The sequence below is a fragment of the Corvus cornix genome, chromosome 12 (assembly GCF_000738735.6).
Source record: "Corvus cornix cornix isolate S_Up_H32 chromosome 12, ASM73873v5, whole genome shotgun sequence".
Taxonomy (NCBI): domain Eukaryota; kingdom Metazoa; phylum Chordata; class Aves; order Passeriformes; family Corvidae; genus Corvus; species Corvus cornix.
The window spans coordinates 13,835,410-13,854,285 of NC_046342.1; the positions used below are offsets into that span (position 1 = coordinate 13,835,410).

General features: G+C 43.8%; 2 protein-coding genes across 3 annotated transcripts in view; both read left to right on the plus strand.

Moving 5' to 3' along the window:
- SYNPR (synaptoporin) overlaps window positions 1–6,646 on the plus strand; it is a 111,484-nt gene extending 104,838 nt beyond the window's left edge. For both annotated transcript variants that reach the window (XM_039558925.1, XM_010390187.4), the window contains 2 exons: window positions 3,656–3,847; window positions 4,858–6,646. In XM_039558925.1, the coding sequence (XP_039414859.1) occupies window positions 3,656–3,847; window positions 4,858–5,124 (459 nt within the window). In that variant the 3' untranslated portion in view covers window positions 5,125–6,646. The remainder of the gene's footprint in view (window positions 1–3,655; window positions 3,848–4,857) is intronic.
- A 5,975-nt stretch (window positions 6,647–12,621) lies between these two features.
- Window positions 12,622–17,853, plus strand: SNTN (sentan, cilia apical structure protein). Its single transcript, XM_010390189.4, has 4 exons — window positions 12,622–13,550; window positions 14,154–14,188; window positions 14,959–15,098; window positions 16,521–17,853. Exons 1-4 carry the CDS (start codon window positions 13,441–13,443, stop codon window positions 16,677–16,679), a joined length of 444 nt encoding a protein of 147 aa, XP_010388491.1. The 5' UTR covers window positions 12,622–13,440; the 3' UTR covers window positions 16,680–17,853.
- The last annotated feature ends 1,023 nt before the right edge of the window (window positions 17,854–18,876 follow it).

The window sequence follows — 18,876 nt, forward strand, 5'->3', positions numbered from 1 at the left end:
GCCCAAGACCATCCTGCCAGACTTGGCTGGGAGGGAGAGCAGGGCACCAAGTGCATGCAGGGACATGTGTGTCACAGCCTTCAGGGGCTGATGAAGCCACTGACCAGCTTGGAGCAGATGAAACACATCCCCTTTCTGAGTGAACAAGCAGCTTCTGCAGAGGCTCTTGGCTGGATGAGGTTGTGCCAGACACTGGGCAATCCAAAACTGTGCTCAGGAGGCTTAAGTGACTGCCCCTTTCAAAGAGGGACATTTTGCAAAAGCCAGTAGCTCGATAGCAAGGAGAAATATTTCAATTATCATGAAAAGGGCATTCACAGTCCTATTCTAAAATGTATAATATATAAAATTGTTCCAAGTAGGCATTTTTGGCAAACTCAGTAATAACAAATTCCAACTTGAAGAAGGCAGGAAGAATTTTTTTTTTTTTTTTGCACATACTTCAGTATCTTAAAAAGTCCCTCCTTGGATACTCAGAGTATTTTAAATTTCAGTTTTTGCCTTTCTTTACGTGTTCCTATTTTCCTTACTTCCCAAAGGCACCTGTAGGCAGAACGAAGTGTCTCAGATGAGATGTGAGAGAGAAACTTAGCAATTAGGAGTGTAGTGTAATCATACAACAATACACACTGAAGAGATCTGTAGACAGCGCTTTAAGAGAGCAACTACAAAAAATTACTTTGTTTCAAAGGAAAAAAAGCCTCAGCCATGCTATAGGGATATTAAACATTGAAATGCAAGTTTTGTTTTAGTGTGCAGGCACTCTGGCCTTAATTACCAAGGAGAAATTCCCCAGACAGATATTAAGCCACAGAACAGCTTAGCTTGAAATTCACTTTTATTTTCAGCATGTCATTATCTGGTAACTCTGTTCCACCCAGAGCTGTGAAAATGTTCAGCCAGAAATGCAAACCCACTTGAAAACAAGAGAGGTTCAAGTTCCAGCCAAAGCTGAAGGTTCGCAAAGATTCAAAATAAATAGGAAGATGCAAGTTCTCTCTAGTCATAGAATCATACATTTTGTTCCTTGCACTGTGCAGAGGTGGCAGAAAAAGTATTCCAAGAGCCCGAGTCTGGCCGTGTAGCCTTGGTGAGAACACCTACTGAAAAAATCCCAGTGTTCCATTAACCTTTCTGTCCTGTCTCCTTGGCCAGCTGTTGGCTGGCTGGTGGACAGGCTGCATGGTTTCCTCTTCGAGTCCCACTGTGCCATCTTTCACTTCTGGCTCGGTGTGTTTCTTGCACCCAGCCAGACTTTACAGTTGTAGGGAGTTCCTCTATACAAGAGCTGATCCTGGCACCCCAGGAGCAAGAACCCTTTCCCCAAGGCTCTGACCCGCTCAGAAATAGGGGAGTTTGTGGCAGAGAGGGCAGGGTTTTAGGCTTTGTGAACACCCTGGCACAGGGGAGCAGAGGAAGCCAGGAGAAGGCTGGAGCATGGGGTGTGATGGGGAAGATAAGACTTGAGAAATAACATTAAATATTTAGTGCCTTTAGGGCCATCCCCTCAACTGCACAGTGCCATGGGATGTTCCTAGAAGGACTTACAGCCCATGGCCACCAGCAGTCATAGTGAGGGACTCGTACAGATGGAGTCATTTGTGCAATGAGCCTCACCAACATGGGGTCAGGGCCTGGGAGCTCAACAGCAGGTCTGTACCCCTGCTGCTGTCACCTACTTCAAGAACTGCTCACTTTTAAAATTTCTCTCTTTTTAGCAAGTTTAATGTCATGCGTTGTATTAGTTTTAGTCAGTTTGTTTACATCAAATTTCTACCTGCTGTTTATGCATTTCTTTAATTGGCATTGCCAGTGCACTGATTACAGAGCTGGATTTAGTTTACAAAGGCTCCAAGTGTGGTGACACTGGGAGAGGGTTGCTTGTCATTTAAAAAATACGTTCCCCAAAATTCTGCTGTGGCCCCATCTCTTGTGTCAGTCAGAACCTGCGTGGGGGCTTGGCATCTGGGTCAATAGCATGCAAACCTCACAGCAAATAAAGAGCCTCTCCCATCATTGTCCACAGCTCAGCAGATATTTGGTGTTTCTACCAGCTGGAATTTTTAGGAAATGCTTGCAACTGAACTGTTGCCTCTAGGAATCTGTTTCTCATTCACTGCTAAGACATATGAGATACAAGAATTTCGTTTGCTGGAAATCAGCTTGAGAAGAAGAATTACTCTGGGCTATATGCCTCTGCCCCCATGGAGTCTCTTTGGGTGTTAAGAGAGTTGTCAGCTCCTGGGCTTCACGCTCTTCAAGAGAGCCCATTTGGGCAGCATGAAGGAGGTCAGAGCTCAGTGGCAGACAGGCCTGCAGAAAACAAACTGTTAAAAGAGAAGGATGTATCCTTTGGGAAAGCATCCAAGCACAGTTAATTTAATCCCATCTGCATCAGTGGAGACATCCTTTGTTCATGGCTTGCTTGTGTGGTGGCTTTATCGACTGGTGCCTCTTCCATTGTGACAGAGGCTCGCACCCTCCACCCCTGTGGTGCCACAGAGAGCTCCTTCCCCAAATGTCAGGTGTGCATGTAGATGAGAATGGTATTTCCTAGGGATTGCTTATTTCTTTGAGAGGCAGCCTGAAACACTGGGTTCTTAATGAATGTTTTCCCTTCCTTCCATGCACACCTTTATTTTGCAGGGGGGAAGGGGAAGCAGCCCCTTGGGAGGTGGGATATCAAGACGCAGCGATGCAGTTAGTGGTATGTTAGACTTTGGCACCTCTGCCATCTGTTGTGGGCTGACAGATGGGATGAAATATGACAGCAGAAAGGCTCTTCTGTTTTAGCAAGACACAAGAAAGCTTGAAAAATCACACCTCCTCCCTCCTTTCCCCCCAAACCCACACAAAAACAGTGTCACTTGGTCACTTGTTCTGGCTAAAACAAGGAGAAGTTTATGCCTGAGCATGCTCCTGAAAGTCTTTGAGGGGAAAGTGAGCAGAGTGGATCAAAGCAGAGCTGCTCAGAGGCACTGGAACCTGGAGGGACCACCACACTTTCTCTACTCTTTTCACATGGATGGGAATTAGGAACCAGTGCTTTACCGGGCCAGGGAGGAGTCTCTGCTTGGCAAGTCGTGCTGTTTACTTGCTCACTCATGGTAATTAGTGGCTGCATGCAGCAGGGACATTTGGCCTTACCTGTGGCTGGTGAGAAAGTTCCTCATCTGGTACATGAGGATTAGCCAATCTCACATTCTCCCTGAGACAGAAACACTTCCTATTGGAAACCCACACTGACTGTCTGTAGGAGTACCCAGGACAAGACCCAGCCCTCAGGAGGGCCCAGCTTCTTTACAGGCATGTGTATTTTGTAATTCATCTCAATGCCTCAGCCTGGTGCTGTGAACAGTCACATTTTCAAGGCAGCTCAGCGTCCTGGGTACTGGCCACATGTTTGTGGGAATCTTGCCTCAAGGCCAGAGGTGCAAATGTCAGCCAAGGGGCTCTGCCCCATTAGGCATGTCAAGCACTTCTGAAAATTAGCTCTGTGGGTGATGACAGTAAGAGATGACAACCTTCCACGAAGTAACAAGCTCTTGGTATTTCTCTCCTCTGACACCAGCTTTCAGTTTTCTGGTGGTTTTTAATATTTTTTCCTTTCCAATGGACACACCAATATAATGCTTCTAACTAATTTGTCTTTTAGGATTTCATTGTGACAGTGGTCTTCTCATTCTTGTGGCTAGTGAGCTCATCTGCTTGGGCTAAAGGACTGTCAGATGTAAAGGTTGCAACTGACCCTGATGAAGTGCTGCTGCTGATATCTGCCTGCAAACAGCAGTCCAACAAATGCTTGCCTGTTCGCAGCCCTGTTATGTCAAGCCTCAACACTTCGGTTGTAAGTGACTTTGATTGCTGCTGTTCACCCTTACCTTGCAATGTATTTTCATCTTTTACCCATGTATTGACCTAAATTGACTGGTGTAAACCAGTTAGCTGGCATGATTTAATTGGAAGTGCAGTCTTGCTGAGGGAAAAGCAGGCTGTGACTCACAGCAGCTCTGCCAGAGCAGCAGCAGGATGAGCGTTCAGGGTTGGGAGAGGAAGAAGGCAAACTGTCTGTCCAACTGCATTGTTTGCCCCTCTGCTTTTAACTTGCTCACTGCAACACTTTTGAAAAGGGGCCTGTGTGCTCCTTTAGGAAAGAAAGGTTTGTGCCATACAAATTCCTTTAAAAATACTCAAAAAACAATATAAAATTGGACCTCAGAATGTTAAAAAAAAACCCAAATACAATAAAACCCCTCCAGGCCAGCTGACCAATTAAGATCTCTCTTTTTAATTAGTTTCTTTCAATTTTAGCTTTCCACAATTTCTTTAAATGAAATTATGTTTTCAAACAAAAAAAAATTTTGGTCTGAAAACGTAACCTTCTTTTGGAAACAAAAAGCGAAGCAGACACCTTGTGAGCTACAGCTAAGGGAGGTGAATTAGGGAATTTGCTCCAAAGCTGAGAGAATTTTCCAGCAAGTTTTGGGAGAATCATAGAATCATTTAGGTTGGAAAAGGTCTCTAAGATCAGAGTCCAACCACTAACGCAGCACTGCCAAGTCCAGCACTAAACCATGTCCCCAGGTGCCATATCTACACTTATCCCCATGGATGGTGACGCCACCACTTCCCTGGGCAGCCTATTCCAGTGCTTGACAACTGTTTCAGTAAAGAGATCTTTTTCTAATAACCAATCTGAGCCTCCTCTTGCACAACTTGAGGCCATTTCCTCTTGTCCTTGGGAAGGAGGGGTTGGGAGAAGCTTTGCCTTTTCCCGGGACCATGCAGGGTCCATAACCTTAGGTTGAGCTGTGAGACCGTGGCTGCTGGTGATGATCTCCTCTTCTTCCCACCCAGGTCTTTGGCTACCTGAACTTTATCCTCTGGGCAGGCAACATTTGGTTTGTGTTTAAGGAGACGGGCTGGCATTCCTCAGGCCAGCGGCACCCTGCGGACACCATGGAGAAGCAGCCTGGCGGCTACAACCAAGGTGGCTACAACCAAGACAGCTACGGGCCAGCTGGCTCCTACAACCAGCCAGGCTCCTATGGCCAGGTGGGTGAATATGGCCAGTCCCAGAGCTACGGGCAGAGCGGGCCAACCTCCTTCGCTAATCAAATTTAGGGTTCACACACAGTGCAAGCTCTTGTGTCCCTCACATGTAGAGAGTTTAACAGGTCTCAAGTTTCAGTGGCACCAGATTTTTAAGGGTTCTACATAAAGTAATACTACAACACAGTGTTTAATGTCTATTGAAGGTTTAAGCCCACCTTGTTTGGCAGATGGGAGGTAGCCAGAGGGCTGGAGTTGGCCTTTTTTTCCCTGACTAGCCAGACACAGGGGATGTGCTCCTTGCTGGTGACCTGGAGTTGCTGTTGTAGTTCGCACTATAGAGATAACTTTATGGTAGTTTTGTATGTGTTAAGATGGTAGAAGCATTTTGTAGCCTCAAGTCTATAGTATTTAATATGCATAATATAATTGAATTTCCTTCTTAATTTTGGTGGAAAACGGAAGTGTTTTACTATGATTTCTACAAATTATTCTGTATATCCATGCATGTAACATTGTACCTAAATTTTCAAAACTGCCTGTCTGTGACTCTTCAGAGTGTTTGTTTTGGTCATACCTTCTGTTTCAGAAGATTTTACTATTATTTCAGTTAACTGAGTTGTCCATCTGTAATTTAGTGCATGGATAAGCAGGTTCATACTACCAAATGTCTGCACTGTGTAAATGGAACTTCTTGACTTCTGCCACTATATTTTGTTAAATGTCTGTTTAAGAGAAGTATGCATCTTTTATATATATTTTGCAGAGTTGAATATATGGCTTACCCAAGTTCTGAATGCTTTGTAACTAAACCGTTTTTCCTTGAAATGGCATTCAGTAGTATATATGGTACCTGACCAATGTTTACTCCATTTAACTCAGCTAAGTATTCCTTCTATACATCACTATTTCTATGGATGTTTTGTGAATCTTTTAACGTGAGCTGTGGAGAATAAGGACCAAGTAACTGTGTTATATGTTTACAAAGGTATTTATTCAACTAAGCTAACAGAGGTGCAGATATCAGTATACAAAATCATGTAAAAATGTCCTGTTGCTTGATACAGCAACATGAAAACTGCACGTGTTGTTGTGACCTTACAAAGCATAAATATTCCTTTATGCCCGCTTACGAGAAGAAAACCTTTCTGTCCGTGCTGATTCAAGATTTTTAGCTATCCCTCTGTTAAGTCACTGCTCTGAGCGCTAGCTTGGTGCTACTGGAGAATGTAACTGGATTGACCAAATAACCCAGGCTCAGAGGAACTCATCCTAAAAGAGCTGGAGCCAGACTTGTAGCCTGTTTGGATTCCTCCCTGGGAAATTCAACCCTTCCTCACTACAGCATACAGGATGCATTGATACAAATGAAAGCCTGAAGCACAATGTACTAATCAAAACTGATCATCTGCATTTCTAGATCAAAGTGTATCAGTATATAATCTTATTGTATGAGCTGTAATGTTGAAAGCGTCTTAGCTTAAAACAGCTTAGTCTCTTCTATGATTGTTGTAACCAATTTATGGCTACTTGGTGGATGAATCTATATTGTGATATCTATTTGACCCTAATAAAGTTATTGCATACAATGCAAGTTTTCAGAGTATGTTAATATTGAAATGTCACTGCCAAATAATGAAGGTAGCTATTAAAGAAAAATAACTGTTCCTGTGCCTGACCTTATTGGTCATATTCTTACTGTTTTCCAACACTTTTATGGGGATTGTTTTAATGTACAGTGGAGTATGACACTTCTGCAGACACCTGTCATTAAAGGTCAGTATCACAAGTTTTTAAAAAAATTAAAAGTGTGCGGTTTAATACCTGCCTGCCTCTTTACCTCTCTTTCCACTGTCAGTAGGACAAGCCCAGTATTGTGCTAACCATCCCAGTTCTGAGGATTGCTGGAAAGCCATGTGTGAGTTGTAGAGAAAACAAACTGGAATATCTAAATGTTCTCCTGTTCCAAATGAGAGCAAGATACAATTTTCTGGGTTAAAGAAAAATTTTATTTTGGCTCTTAGTTAATTTGTTTGGGGTTTTTTGGTTTGGGTGGCTTTTTTGGCCGGTTTTTTGGTTTTGAGGGTTTTTGGTTGGTGGGTTGGTTGGTTTTTTGGGGGGGCTGCTTTTTTGGTTGGTTGGTTGTTTTTCTTCTTTTAAGTTTGGAAAAAAGTTAGATATTGGCAAGTCAGGAGAAAGTGAAATCTGTGTGTGTGCAAGGGGTGTGATCAGATGTGCGTTCTTCATACCCACTCCCACATAGTCCTACTTCTACTCTATTTATTTTTTGTTACTGTTGTTCTTTTAAATTCCCTTTGTATTGGTTGATGAGGAATATCTCAAACTAAGCTCCCATATCGAAACTTCTCCACTAGAAATAGTTTTTGTGTCAACTAGCTTTCTCTTCATTAACTTTTCCACCCAAATGAGCAAGGTCCCATTCCCAAATTTTTCTATCCAATGCTGAGGGATGGAAATGAGTTTTGCTTTGGTTTATTCCTGCATTTCAAACCAGATGAAATTCTTGTGTAACCATGTGAGCACAGGACTGCAGCTTTCTGGAGTTCACACCCCTGGAGAAAGGACAGTTTCTAATACAAGGCTGGGAACAGAAATAAGATTATGTCATATTTTGGGTACTATTTGCATAACTCCAGGTCTAAAGTTTTCTCATGAAGGGCAGAGCTGGTGGAAGAGTTGACAACAGTAATATAAGAGGCACGTGTTTTCATGGAAGACTTGCCCTTTGCTTTACCCAGCTGGCCAGATCTTCACAGGCACCTCAGCTCCTTGCTGCTGTACAGAACAGTTCAGCTGGTTGTTACCATTTGGGGCCTGTAATCTTCACTCTGAATTAGGAGGGAAGAAAAATGTCTTCATCTATAACTTCTCAGATTAGTAAAGTATGGCAGCAGCAAAAGTGAAAACAAAAGTGATGCATGCACTTGTCTGTGTTACGTGAGAAAATGTATTTGAATGTTTCCTCAGTCTTCCTGGGAATTTGAGTCTTATCACATCCTTTTGTAGTTGTTGAGAAATTGAAAGTTTATTTCAACTGGGAATAGTGACTGCACAGCCAAGGGTTGAGCAACTGATGAAAAAGACTGCATTTGGTGTTACCTGGATTTAAGACAAATAGCGAAGTAAACTTGAGCATCCTTTGTGAAACTGCTGCTGGCAGCCTCGTTGCTTTCCTACTTCATCATTAGTGAGTATCTCTGCCAGTTAGTTAAATAACTAGGTCAGCTTGGGAAAAAAAAAACCAACGTGTTCCTTGATCTTCTGCGCTATCCCTCCTGTTTTCCCATGTGTTTCTCTTTATAGCCCATTTCTCAGCTACCCAAGTTAGGAGCATGTTTGCATTATCAAGTGTGAAGCTATGGGGGAGAGGCAGGTACATCTAGTGAGTGTGGTGGAGAGGGGGGGAGCACAGGACTTTCTCTCCAGGTGCCTCAGAGGCCAAGGAAGGGGCACATTCACCTACTGTTTTGGGGTTTCCCCCATTGCTCTTGGCTGGGATGGGGATGCACTTTGCAGAGCTGGAGCATCAATGCCCTCCATGGGAAGGTGTGATTCTGGGTACCCCTGCCTCTGCAGCCTGCTTCATTTCCTGCCCAGCACATCAAGGAGACAAGGATAAGTTCAGATGCAAACGTTCTGCCCTGACTTGATAGGGTTGGGGTTTTTGTGTGTGATATTTTTCCTGATGACAAAATCTCCTTCAGTGTAGCTGTTGAGCTGCACATAACAGAGTCTCAGTGATGGCTAAGACTTGGAGAAAGTTTGTGCTCCTGTTGCATGAATTCATGTTGCAATTGCCTGACTGGATTATTATTTCCAATCTTTATATGCTCTGAAAATGAAGGAGCAATCCAGGCTGTAGCCCTGAATCAATCTTGGCTGAAACTGTGATGCGCTGATGAAAGAGGCAGTGGCGTCAACATGCGTTGCACCTCCCTGTAGTCTGCTCCTGACAGTATCTCCAGAGTTTCACAGTGTCATGGGTTAGCAAGCATAGTCCCGGAAGTGATGTTCTTGCAAAGGGGTGCTTACAGCTTCCTCTGTGACCTGACAGAACCTATCAGCTGGCCAGTTTGAATATGGACAATTCTTTAAGCCACTTAAAATTGTGACCGCCTCTGTGATCCACACTTAAGAATACACAACCCGCCCCCAGCTCTGTCTCGTTTCTGGTGCTGGGACAGGTGGCTGTGGGCCCCGTGCCGGGGCCAGCTGGGCCAGGCCACGGCCATCCTGGAGCCGATGGGCTCTGTCCCACCCGTGGAACCCCCCCCCAGCAGGGCTGTGGGCAGCTGGAGCGGCTCAGCCCCCCCCCCCTTCCAGTGCAGCCAAGATTCAGCTGAAGCTGCACCGCTGTCCGGCAGAGTTCATGTGACCAACAGCGATAAGCAACATTCCAGCTGCAAGGCCTGGGTGAGATTAACCCTTTGATTGCTGTGAAGAGCTGAAAACCTGAGGGAGAAGAAAGAGGAGATGCTTAAAGCTGAAATTCTGTTGTAAAGCTATGATGTATCAGAGTACCCGTTGTAATTTCATGAAGGCATGGGGGGTGGAGCGTTCAACTTGTACTTGTGAGCAAAAGCACCTGTGCTGAGATAGGCAAATGCTGAAGCAGCTGTAATTTCATGAGAAGTTTGAACAGGGAGAGATGGATCAGATGAGGACTTTTGCTCCAAATGGAAAGGAGAAGACCTCAGTTCCTAGAGATGCTCCCAGAGATAGTCCTAAAGATGAAGATGAGGAAGACCCTTTGCTCCCAGGGAAGGAGAAGGGCCTCTGTTCTTAGAGATGAAATGCTCCCAGAGATGGGTGAAGAGAACTTTTATTTCTGAACGGCTCAACCTTAAAATTTGTACCCCAGTAATTTCAAGATTGGACCCTCGAAAGCAGTTGTGGGAAAAGCTGCAAGTCGGGGGAAGGGACTCACATGCGAGCAAAGAACCAACCCAGGCGGCTGGCTCGTTGTGATAATGTTTTCATAGCATGGGCAAGAGAGACTCCTCTTCCTAAATGAACTGAAAAAGGTTATTATGGAAGTGGTAAACAGACTGAACATCTCAAGGGTTGTCTTTTTACATTATCACTGGGAGAAGGGAGAAAGGTGGGGGGAGGACAAGTGTTCTGAAGATGTGGTATAATTTTTTTTCTTCTTTTAGGTCTGTTAATAAACTTCTTTATATTCTTTCAAGTTTGGTGCCTGCTTTGCGTTTCTCCTAATTCTTATCCCACAGAAGGTAAACAGTAATGAGTATTTTGGACCAAACCACTACCCACAGTTAATATGACAGACAGATTATGAACTACTGAGTAAAAGCTGCCACATATTATTGCATCCTTTTCTGAAAAAGTTCTCATATTGCACCATATCATGTCACAAGCATTTAGTCTTTTGTTCACTAGTTCTAAGATAGATTTGAGTCAAAATTCCTTATGTATGTGAATGGATGGTCTACTTAGCTTGTTCCCTCCCTAACGTAACTATTCTTTCTTAAGATTTCTGTTTATTCCCTGCTTCTGCTAAACCCAAGAGCTTTTTCTTTTGGAATTCTCTAACATCAGCAATAATCTGTATTTTGCTATTAATACCTGATGCTGATTATCCCATCATTTGTCAATGCCATCTATCCTTATTATGAAGATCTTAGCATTTCAATATGAAATTTTAATAGTTCAGTGGCGAGGCATCCCATTTGTTGCATTTAGTTTCTGTTCTTACATTTTCATTGTTGTGTCCCCCTTTAGTGAGATTTTAGGTTTTTAAGAATATAGCTACCTTTCTAACATCTAAATGTCGTATAATAAAACATTTATTGGAGGAAAAATTACTTAGCAATAGTATTTTCAGGATTAAAGACCATCTAGTTCTATCCCCCCTGCTATGGGCAGGGACACCTTCCACTAGACCAGGTTGCTCAAAGTCCTATCCAGCCTGGCCTTGAACGCTTCCAGGGAGGGGACAGCCTCAACTTCTCTAGATGAAGAGTTCAAGCTATTACCTGCCTGGGTGCAAGTTACCAGCTCTTCTCCTGCAGCTCCTGAAGGATTTGCTGGTGAAATGAAGTCTGAGAGGCCAGGAGGTGGGAATGCATCTCCTGTTTCAGGTATTCCCTTGTGCCTGTGTCCCTCTGATCCTGCCCACTGTGGGCAGGCCCTCCCCTGCCCTGCCCAGGGTCATCTCTAAGGGAGTCAGGGCTCTGTCACACACACACGTTTCACAACATCAGCCTTCTTGAAATGCAAGAAGCATTTCCTTAAAAGAAGGAGGGGGAGAGCTCTGGGAAAATACCAAAAATGAAGCAGAGGCTGTGACTTTTTGCAGTGGCAATTATTTTAAGTGAACTGCCTGTAAAGATTTTGCAGTTTGAAGTGGCAGGTTGCGTATTTTGTGAAGACAAGATTGTTAACATGTGAAACATGCTAAAAATTGACCGATAAAAGCACCTGGATATTTCAAACATAAATAGTGTGTATCAAAATATCTACAGAGCAGATGGCCTGACTCCCCACACACCTTGCTGACCAGAATACTCGAGCAACACACACAGCCAAAATCTCACTGTCTTCAAAGCTGATCATCTGCAAAGGCAAGGGTTATCCTCATGCTACCCTTTATCTGTCAGGCACAAACGCTCCTGCATACACTAATTAGTGTATCCTAGAGGGATAATGAACCCCAGGTTTGTTTGAACTTGTTACTACCCCAGCAAAGCAAATCACCTGTTCTAGAGCTCAGGCTCTCAAACGTTGGGTGAGATTAAAACAACTGTGAGCTGAAATGTGATCTACCGTGGAAAGGTTCCAAAACATAGAGGGCTGGGTTTGCCAACCCGCTCACAGTACCGCCTGCCACTGATAAACGGGCAACTGAGTCTGTTTCTCACTCTCATTTTTTACCTTGGACGCTAAGACCAGACATACCCATTCCATGGATTAACCGGGATGTAAGGCTTTTCATGCCTCGTGTGGTTCAACAGATGTGAAAGGGAATTACCACTTCAACATGATATCAAGACTATTTTTTTTTTTTTAGCTGATGGCAGATTACTGAGCCTGAATTCTTGTTTCATTTTAGTGTGTTAATTGATGGGATAATGAGCATTGATTATATGTGTTTTGGCTTCTCATTGCAATTACAGGCTCTGTTTTATTCATGAGCCAGTCCTAAAGAATGCACTAGAGATCTAAGACAGCTTAAACCTCTCAGAAAAAGGCTCTGAATTGTTTGAATAATGACACTCTTAGATGGAAAATTAAAGGTTCTCTTTTCCCATGCTTTTTAAGATAATTAAAATCCAGGAACAGTAAGGTGGTGAACATCCTTATTCATTAGCCTTCAGTAATTTAGCTTCTACTAAATGAGGAAAACATTTTAATTCTCCAGGCCATCTGTTGCAGTCTCTTTTGTGTGTCCTGTTACATAAAGTCTCATCATGGATAGTTTTAACATCAGTATTGTATCCTTTCACCAGGAATGATGAGCTGGATGAGGTAGTTGAAGTGACTACCTATTAACAGACCACCCTGGGATTAAAGCAGCTGCTTGGTCTTTTAAGTTGAAGTTATCCTGTATAGACACCTCTAGGCAAAGGGTCAGCAGAGAGGAGCCCCTGCATGGAGATAGGCAGTGTGACAAGCTGTGTTTTCTAATAGTGATATCCATGCTAATAAATAACAAGAGTTCATCAGAGCCTTTCCAGTTCCTCTAATGTGTGACTGCTCTCCCATATGGCTCTGTGCTGCTTTTGGAAGCAGGTGCTGCTTTTGGAAGCAGGCACTCTCCGTTCAGGTAGGAACTACAGCAGAGGCTCCATGCTGGATGCTGCTTTGGAAGTGGTTTGGAGGCAGAGCAGGTCTCTTTGCACTGTGATGGGGAAATAGAATAAATATTAGAGTAGGAGTGTGCTTACCTAGGATAAATGCTGGATCAGGAACTGGGAGATGCTTAGATTCTGACTCAAGCTGTAGGAATAACTCACTTTATAGCTTGGGGCAAGTTACATTATCCCACACCGGGAAAGTTTCTCATTAAAATTATAATTTGTATAGATGAATGGATGCAGTGTCGAAGTTATTCCTGATGCAAAGTTACATCCCCAGAGGTCTAAGAGGATCCAGGTTCCATTATGAGTTTGGTTTGTTTCTGTCAAATTCTCCTGTAAAATACAAGCCCCACTACTTGCCAGCCCAGCAGTGCCTTCCAGGGGCTGCTGTAGACCGCTGTATTTAGCTGGCTCCACGATTCCCAGGTAGTGTTTACATTATTGATAGGCATTGCTCCAAGCAGGCTGCTTCCACGGGGCAGAGCTTAAATCCATCTGCTTGCTATTATTCCCGTTGCTTGGAGATCACAAACACCCTCACCTCGAGATGTGTGGCTGCAGAACAAGTGTTCCCAGTATAAAACAGGATTCAGTCAATCAGCCAGCTCCTGCTTCCACCAAAAAAGACCCTCTGGCTGCTGCAGGCATGCCCAAGGGGTAAGTCATCGCTTTGTTCAGGCATCTGGGTGATGTGCCATTTGTCTCAGAACTCATTATCTGGATGCGTTTGTCTCTATCACATGCTCTGTAATTAGTTTCTAGCAATTCAGCACAAGGTAAGCAGGTTTTAGGTTTTGATTGAAAGCCGGGAGGTGCTGCTCACAAATGTGAGTCCTCCTGGAAATAAAAGCTATGTGCCTGCTCCAAACTGAGAGGACTGGTGAGGAGGGGATGGCAGACCCCTCTGCATTTTCCTGGGAATGGGTGTAAAACTGAGAAACTTCCAGGACCTATTTCATGTTCTGAAGAAATTACATGAAGTATGTTGCAATGTTCCTCACTTAAAAATAATAATCAGCTTTAGTAACAACGCCAGGCTACTCACTTAGGTGAGGGATTAGAAGCGGTGTGATGTTCTTGTGCTGCTTGTAGAGGCCATTTTCCTTTCCACTGTGAAGGAAAGGCAGTCTTCCTTGGGGAAGCCCTGAGTTCCTGGGGGATCAAATAAAACAGAAATGAGCAAGCTCATTCATGGAGAAATTAAATACCCAACACAATTTACCGGGTGATAATTGTGCCTCTCTGCTTTCTCACCACCAGCGTACCCATAGCCAAGCAGCTGACATCAATACAAGGTAAGGGGATCCCTTCATTGTCCCTTTGGGGTTCAGGTCTTTCACAGCCCACGTGCAGAAAATTCTGGTGATGTCACAGGGCTGCGCAGGCTGTGCAGATCCTCAGCTGATGCAAGTCAGGAGGGTCTCATGGGTCCCTGTTCCAGGTGCTCCTGTGTTGTCACATCTCCTCTTCTGCTTGCCTTTTCATTAAAAATTACAACATAAATCATCTGTATAATCTCTGCTAATAGAGGCTTGTGAACATGCAGTCTTTTGGAGTCATGCATGAGTGGGGGGAATGAATCCAGCCAAAATCCCAAGTATGCCATAATGCTGAGGTGCAACACTAATGCTCAGACATGGACATTCCTGCGCAGCCAGCTTCCCAAATGGGCCATGTTTTCCCTGATACAGGTCTCTGGGAGTCCAAATGCATCCAGGAGATGGTCACCATGGCCTGTCCCTGTGGTGTGGCAGGTCCTTGCTGGATGCCCAGGGTCAGGATGGACCAGATGGGTCTCAAGCCCCACACTGTGTCACAGCCCTAGCTCTGAAGGAAAGCTTCCTTCAGGGTATGGTTCCATGGGGCATGAAGCGTGTTGCTGGCCCACTCCAAATAAAATCTGGGCCAGATCCTCTGTGGGTATAAACAGTTTCAGTCTCATTAACTTTAATGAAACTAAACAGATTTCCATCCACCCAGGATGGTTCTAACAGATTCCTTTCAATTTTATCTCAAAAGCCTTTTTTTTTTTTTTTTTTTTTGGATAAACTTTTCCTCCCTCCAGCCCTAAGAAAAGGCTCAGACCTTGAAAAGGCTTTTGCTACAGCAGCTTTGGTGTATAACAACTATGCTGACCCCAAGGGCAAGCTCAGCAAAGCTGAAACCAAGAGCTTACTACAGTCCCAGTTTTGGCATGTCATACAGGTGAGGGGGTTTGCTGAGTGGGTGGCACTGGGACAGCCCTGGCCGGGCAGTTTGGGTGCAGGAATGGCAGCTCAGGCTCCGTCCTGAAGCTGGTCAAGCATCAGTCAATGGGGTAATCCCAAATGAGACTTTAGGGATTTGGTACAAACATATTCAGTGACTTAGTTGCTTTATGTTGAGCCTGTGTCTAACACATGACCGAAGGAGGGGGACAGCAATAAACCATGGCCGATGCCTGGTTGAATTTGTTTAAAGAAAACAGGGCAATTGCAAAAAAAAAAAAAAACCCAACCAACCAACCAAATAAAAACCCTTGGATGATAGCAAGAGGCTGTATTTACGAAGAGAAGAAACCTGTGGCATTTAATAAGGTGTTTGGTGGTTTGCCAGAGCACTGACCCAGTACTGAGAGCCAGCCCTGTGCCACGGACCCATGGTCACTGAGGTGACTGGTGGGGTTCCTGGGAGAGAGGGGAAAAGTGAGGAAAGCCCTCACCCACCTGGCCAGGTATGGTGAAAAACAGCCATAGCAGCCCTTGTGGCTGTAAACTTCCTGCAGGGTTTTTTTTTCCCTCCCTAAATTAAAAAAAAACACCAAAGCAAAACAAAAATTCCCCCATTTTATCAAGTGGTAGGGAAAGCTATAGAGGACTAATAAAAAAGAGCTCAATTAAGTAAATGAGAGAGGTAATACCTTTTCTTCCAAAAATAACAAAATCATGACTGGTTGGGAAGGGGAAATTGTCACCAAATTAGAAACTAGGCACCTTATTGAAAAAGAATTGAAAATATCAGTAGCTAATTAAACTTGGGATCCTGAGATGGTTTGGGAATTATTAAGCTAAAAAAACTATCCTGGAACTCCAGCGAGGTTTTTATGTAAGGAAATGGGAATAATAGATATGTTACAGAATTTTAATAATCCATTCCAACAGGAATGTCCAACAAGACCAAGAGTAGCAGTACTAACGTCATGTCTGTAAAATCAACAGTTTCTGAGACCTTCACAATATATACTTGTATATATTTGAATATTAAATTTAGGAGGGTTGGTTGGTTGGTTGTTTCCTCCTCCCAGTTTTATCAAGACACAGGACTCCCTTTTTTCCCAGCAGTTAGCAGCTATATCATCATTGTCAGATTTTCAGTCGTGATTAGCTGTCTTTTAAAAGATATGTTATGGATTCTGGTGGAAACTTTGAGGACTGGTTGTTCCCCTTTCTGATTGCAATAATATTTCTGATTGAATTTCTTTGTATACCTCTAGAAAAACTAATAATGTGGACATAACAACCTGAATGGGAGAATAGAAAAATACATTAATACTTACATAGGTAGATGTCTTTTTTTTTTTCTAATGATGAAATAAAAAAAAGAAGGTCATGCTTAATTTTTTTTTTTTTCATTTAAAAACCTCCCTAGGGCCAAGAAAACAAACCAAAATACCAGGAAATAATTTCCTTCTTGGATGAGGATTCAGAGAACAAAATTGATTTTGAAGATTTCATGTTCTTGTTAGTCAGTCTCACTTTAATGTCTGACCTTCTGCAGGAGATCAAAAATGTGACAACCCCTAAATGATCTGTGATTTTAAAGAAGAAATGGCTTGGCACTGTATGAAGAAAGCATGAGGGGGCTACACACAGAGGTACCACTGTGTGCCTGGTTGCCCTGTGCTGGTCCCTTTTAAATGGAATAAAGTCATGTCCAAACCTGGTTGAACTTACTCCTCTCTCAAAACACTCCATGAAGTTGGTGCTCAGGGATTTGTGTCCACTACGTTTGTGCTTTGGGAGAGTGAGTGACTGGCTCCTGCTGGGTCCAAGACCAGTGAACAGCTGGGAGCAACCCTCAGCCCAGTTTAATGCCAGGGAAAGGCAGCCCATTCTCTCCCAGACCTCTCCATCCTCTCCCTACAGTAGTGTGGGAGATGATGGAGAGACAGCTGCCAAAATGTGCAGCCCCATCCCTTGAGGCAGGGCTGCCCAGCTTCCCGGGTTCTCCCAGTTATCCCAGGGAGCTTCAGCCCTGAGCACAGCGTTACTAGTGATGGATTTCACACTGGTCAATGACCACAAAATCTGTTGCTGTCTTGGGTAAACATTGATTTTAGCCTGTGTGGTTTCCACCCCACCATTAACCCCACTGAAGGGAGCATTTGTTTACTTTTCTTTCCTCCTCCAACTGCTCTCTTTGTTTAGAGATCACAATGGAAGGAATTTCAAGTCAAACATTTGCAGGGCATCTTTAACAGTGCTGTGCTTATATGACCAGGGGAATGGCCCAAACATGCCAGCCAGTTGAATCTGCTGTTCCATGAAACTGTAAAAAGCAGAAACCAGATAAGAGGTGGTCCAGACCAGGGATGGTGAGAAAAAAGGGTGGCCAATAAATTGTCTGTATTGGAACAGAGCAGTATTGGTTAGGGCCAGAGCCTCAAATTAAATGCTGCTCATCCTAATATTTGGTTTGATTCCTACCTACAAAGTCCTGGCTCAGAGCCAATATTTATCCCGCTGTGACATCCCTTTGGGACACAAAAAGCAGTCTCACGCCCCAGGAACAGAACAGCCTCTGTAAGGATGTTATAAGAGCCTACCAAGATGAACGAGCCAGCAAGACATTGGAGCCTTTTTATTTTTTTCTTCCTTGCCTGGAAAGGAGAAGACAAGAATGATTTAGCTTTGGTGCATGAATTTCTAACAGGAAGGGATCAAACCCTCTAGTTTTAAAAGAGGGAAGTTAATTCCAGCTGAGTAATGAGATTTTATGTCCTTGACATAAAAAGGTTCTTAGTGTTTCCAGGAGCTAAGAGGATGTTTTGTGATGGATTTTGATGTGAAGGAAAGACTGCAGTAGAAGACCAGCAGCCAATTGTTTGGAGAAGGAAGGTCTGTGCCTGTGCAGTAGGGGATGGAGCTGAAAGAAGAAATGCAAATGGATGTGGTGGGTTTTGAAATGAAGCACAGCAGGTAAGGTGCTGGGTTTGGACCTCAGCCAGGACATGGCCTGGTCTGGAGGCTAAACACATTCACAACTGGTCCTACTACAAAGAAAACCTCATATTAGCAAAGCCCCTTCTGTCATGGTGGGTTGCAAGAACAGGCAGCATCCAACCTGTGGCGAGAAGTGACAAAGGCAATACGTAGCATTTCTGTGTGTTTGCTCACAGACATGTCCCTCCAGTGCATCCCCTTGCTGAGGGAGTGGTGTCCCAGTGCTGTGAGGATGACTGCTTCCATGGGGTGCCCATCAAGCCTCCCAGAGGTGGGATCATCCATGCTGGTATCACAGTTTAACACTGATACTGTGTCCCTGGTGTTACTCAGTCTCTTTCCCCATCCCCTTGTTTTTTGGCCCAGAAGATTTGTGAAAGCTTAAAATATCAGCTGATGCTCCTTTTCTGGGGTAGAAAGATCGATTGAATGTGAGTCTCTAGGCAGCTTTCCCATTACTGAAGCAAAGAAAACACAGCACAGCCCTGAAAAATTGTTTGGGAGCCACTGGTGCTACTGGAAGCAAAAACTTCCTAATATCCCCGTTACAAAAAAAAAGGACTGAAAGGAAAAATATTATGAAGCCAATCAAGAAAAAGTTCTTTGAAATTGCTACGGCTCTAACAGAGTTTTTGTTATTGCTGAAATGTTTCTAAATCTTGCACAACTTGAATTAATCACTTAAGAGCCTTTTATCAGATCAGTTCACTCTGTCATCTCATCATGTGCAAACCCTTTTTGTCCCAATTCACTGTGTTGTGAGCAACATCCTGAGTCCCTGG

What these genes read in the sequence shown, in the direction of transcription:
- SNTN (XM_010390189.4), top strand. Translation starts at nt 13,441, where the DNA reads ATGTGTGGCTGCAGAACAAGTGTTCCCAGTATAAAACAGGATTCAGTC. An exon ending in GCTGCAGGCATGCCCAAGGG is followed by an intron (nt 13,551 to 14,153) that starts GTAAGTCATCGC and finishes TCTCACCACCAG; the next exon opens with CGTACCCATAGCCAAGCAGC. An exon ending in AGTTTTGGCATGTCATACAG is followed by an intron (nt 15,099 to 16,520) that starts GTGAGGGGGTTT and finishes AAACCTCCCTAG; the next exon opens with GGCCAAGAAAACAAACCAAA.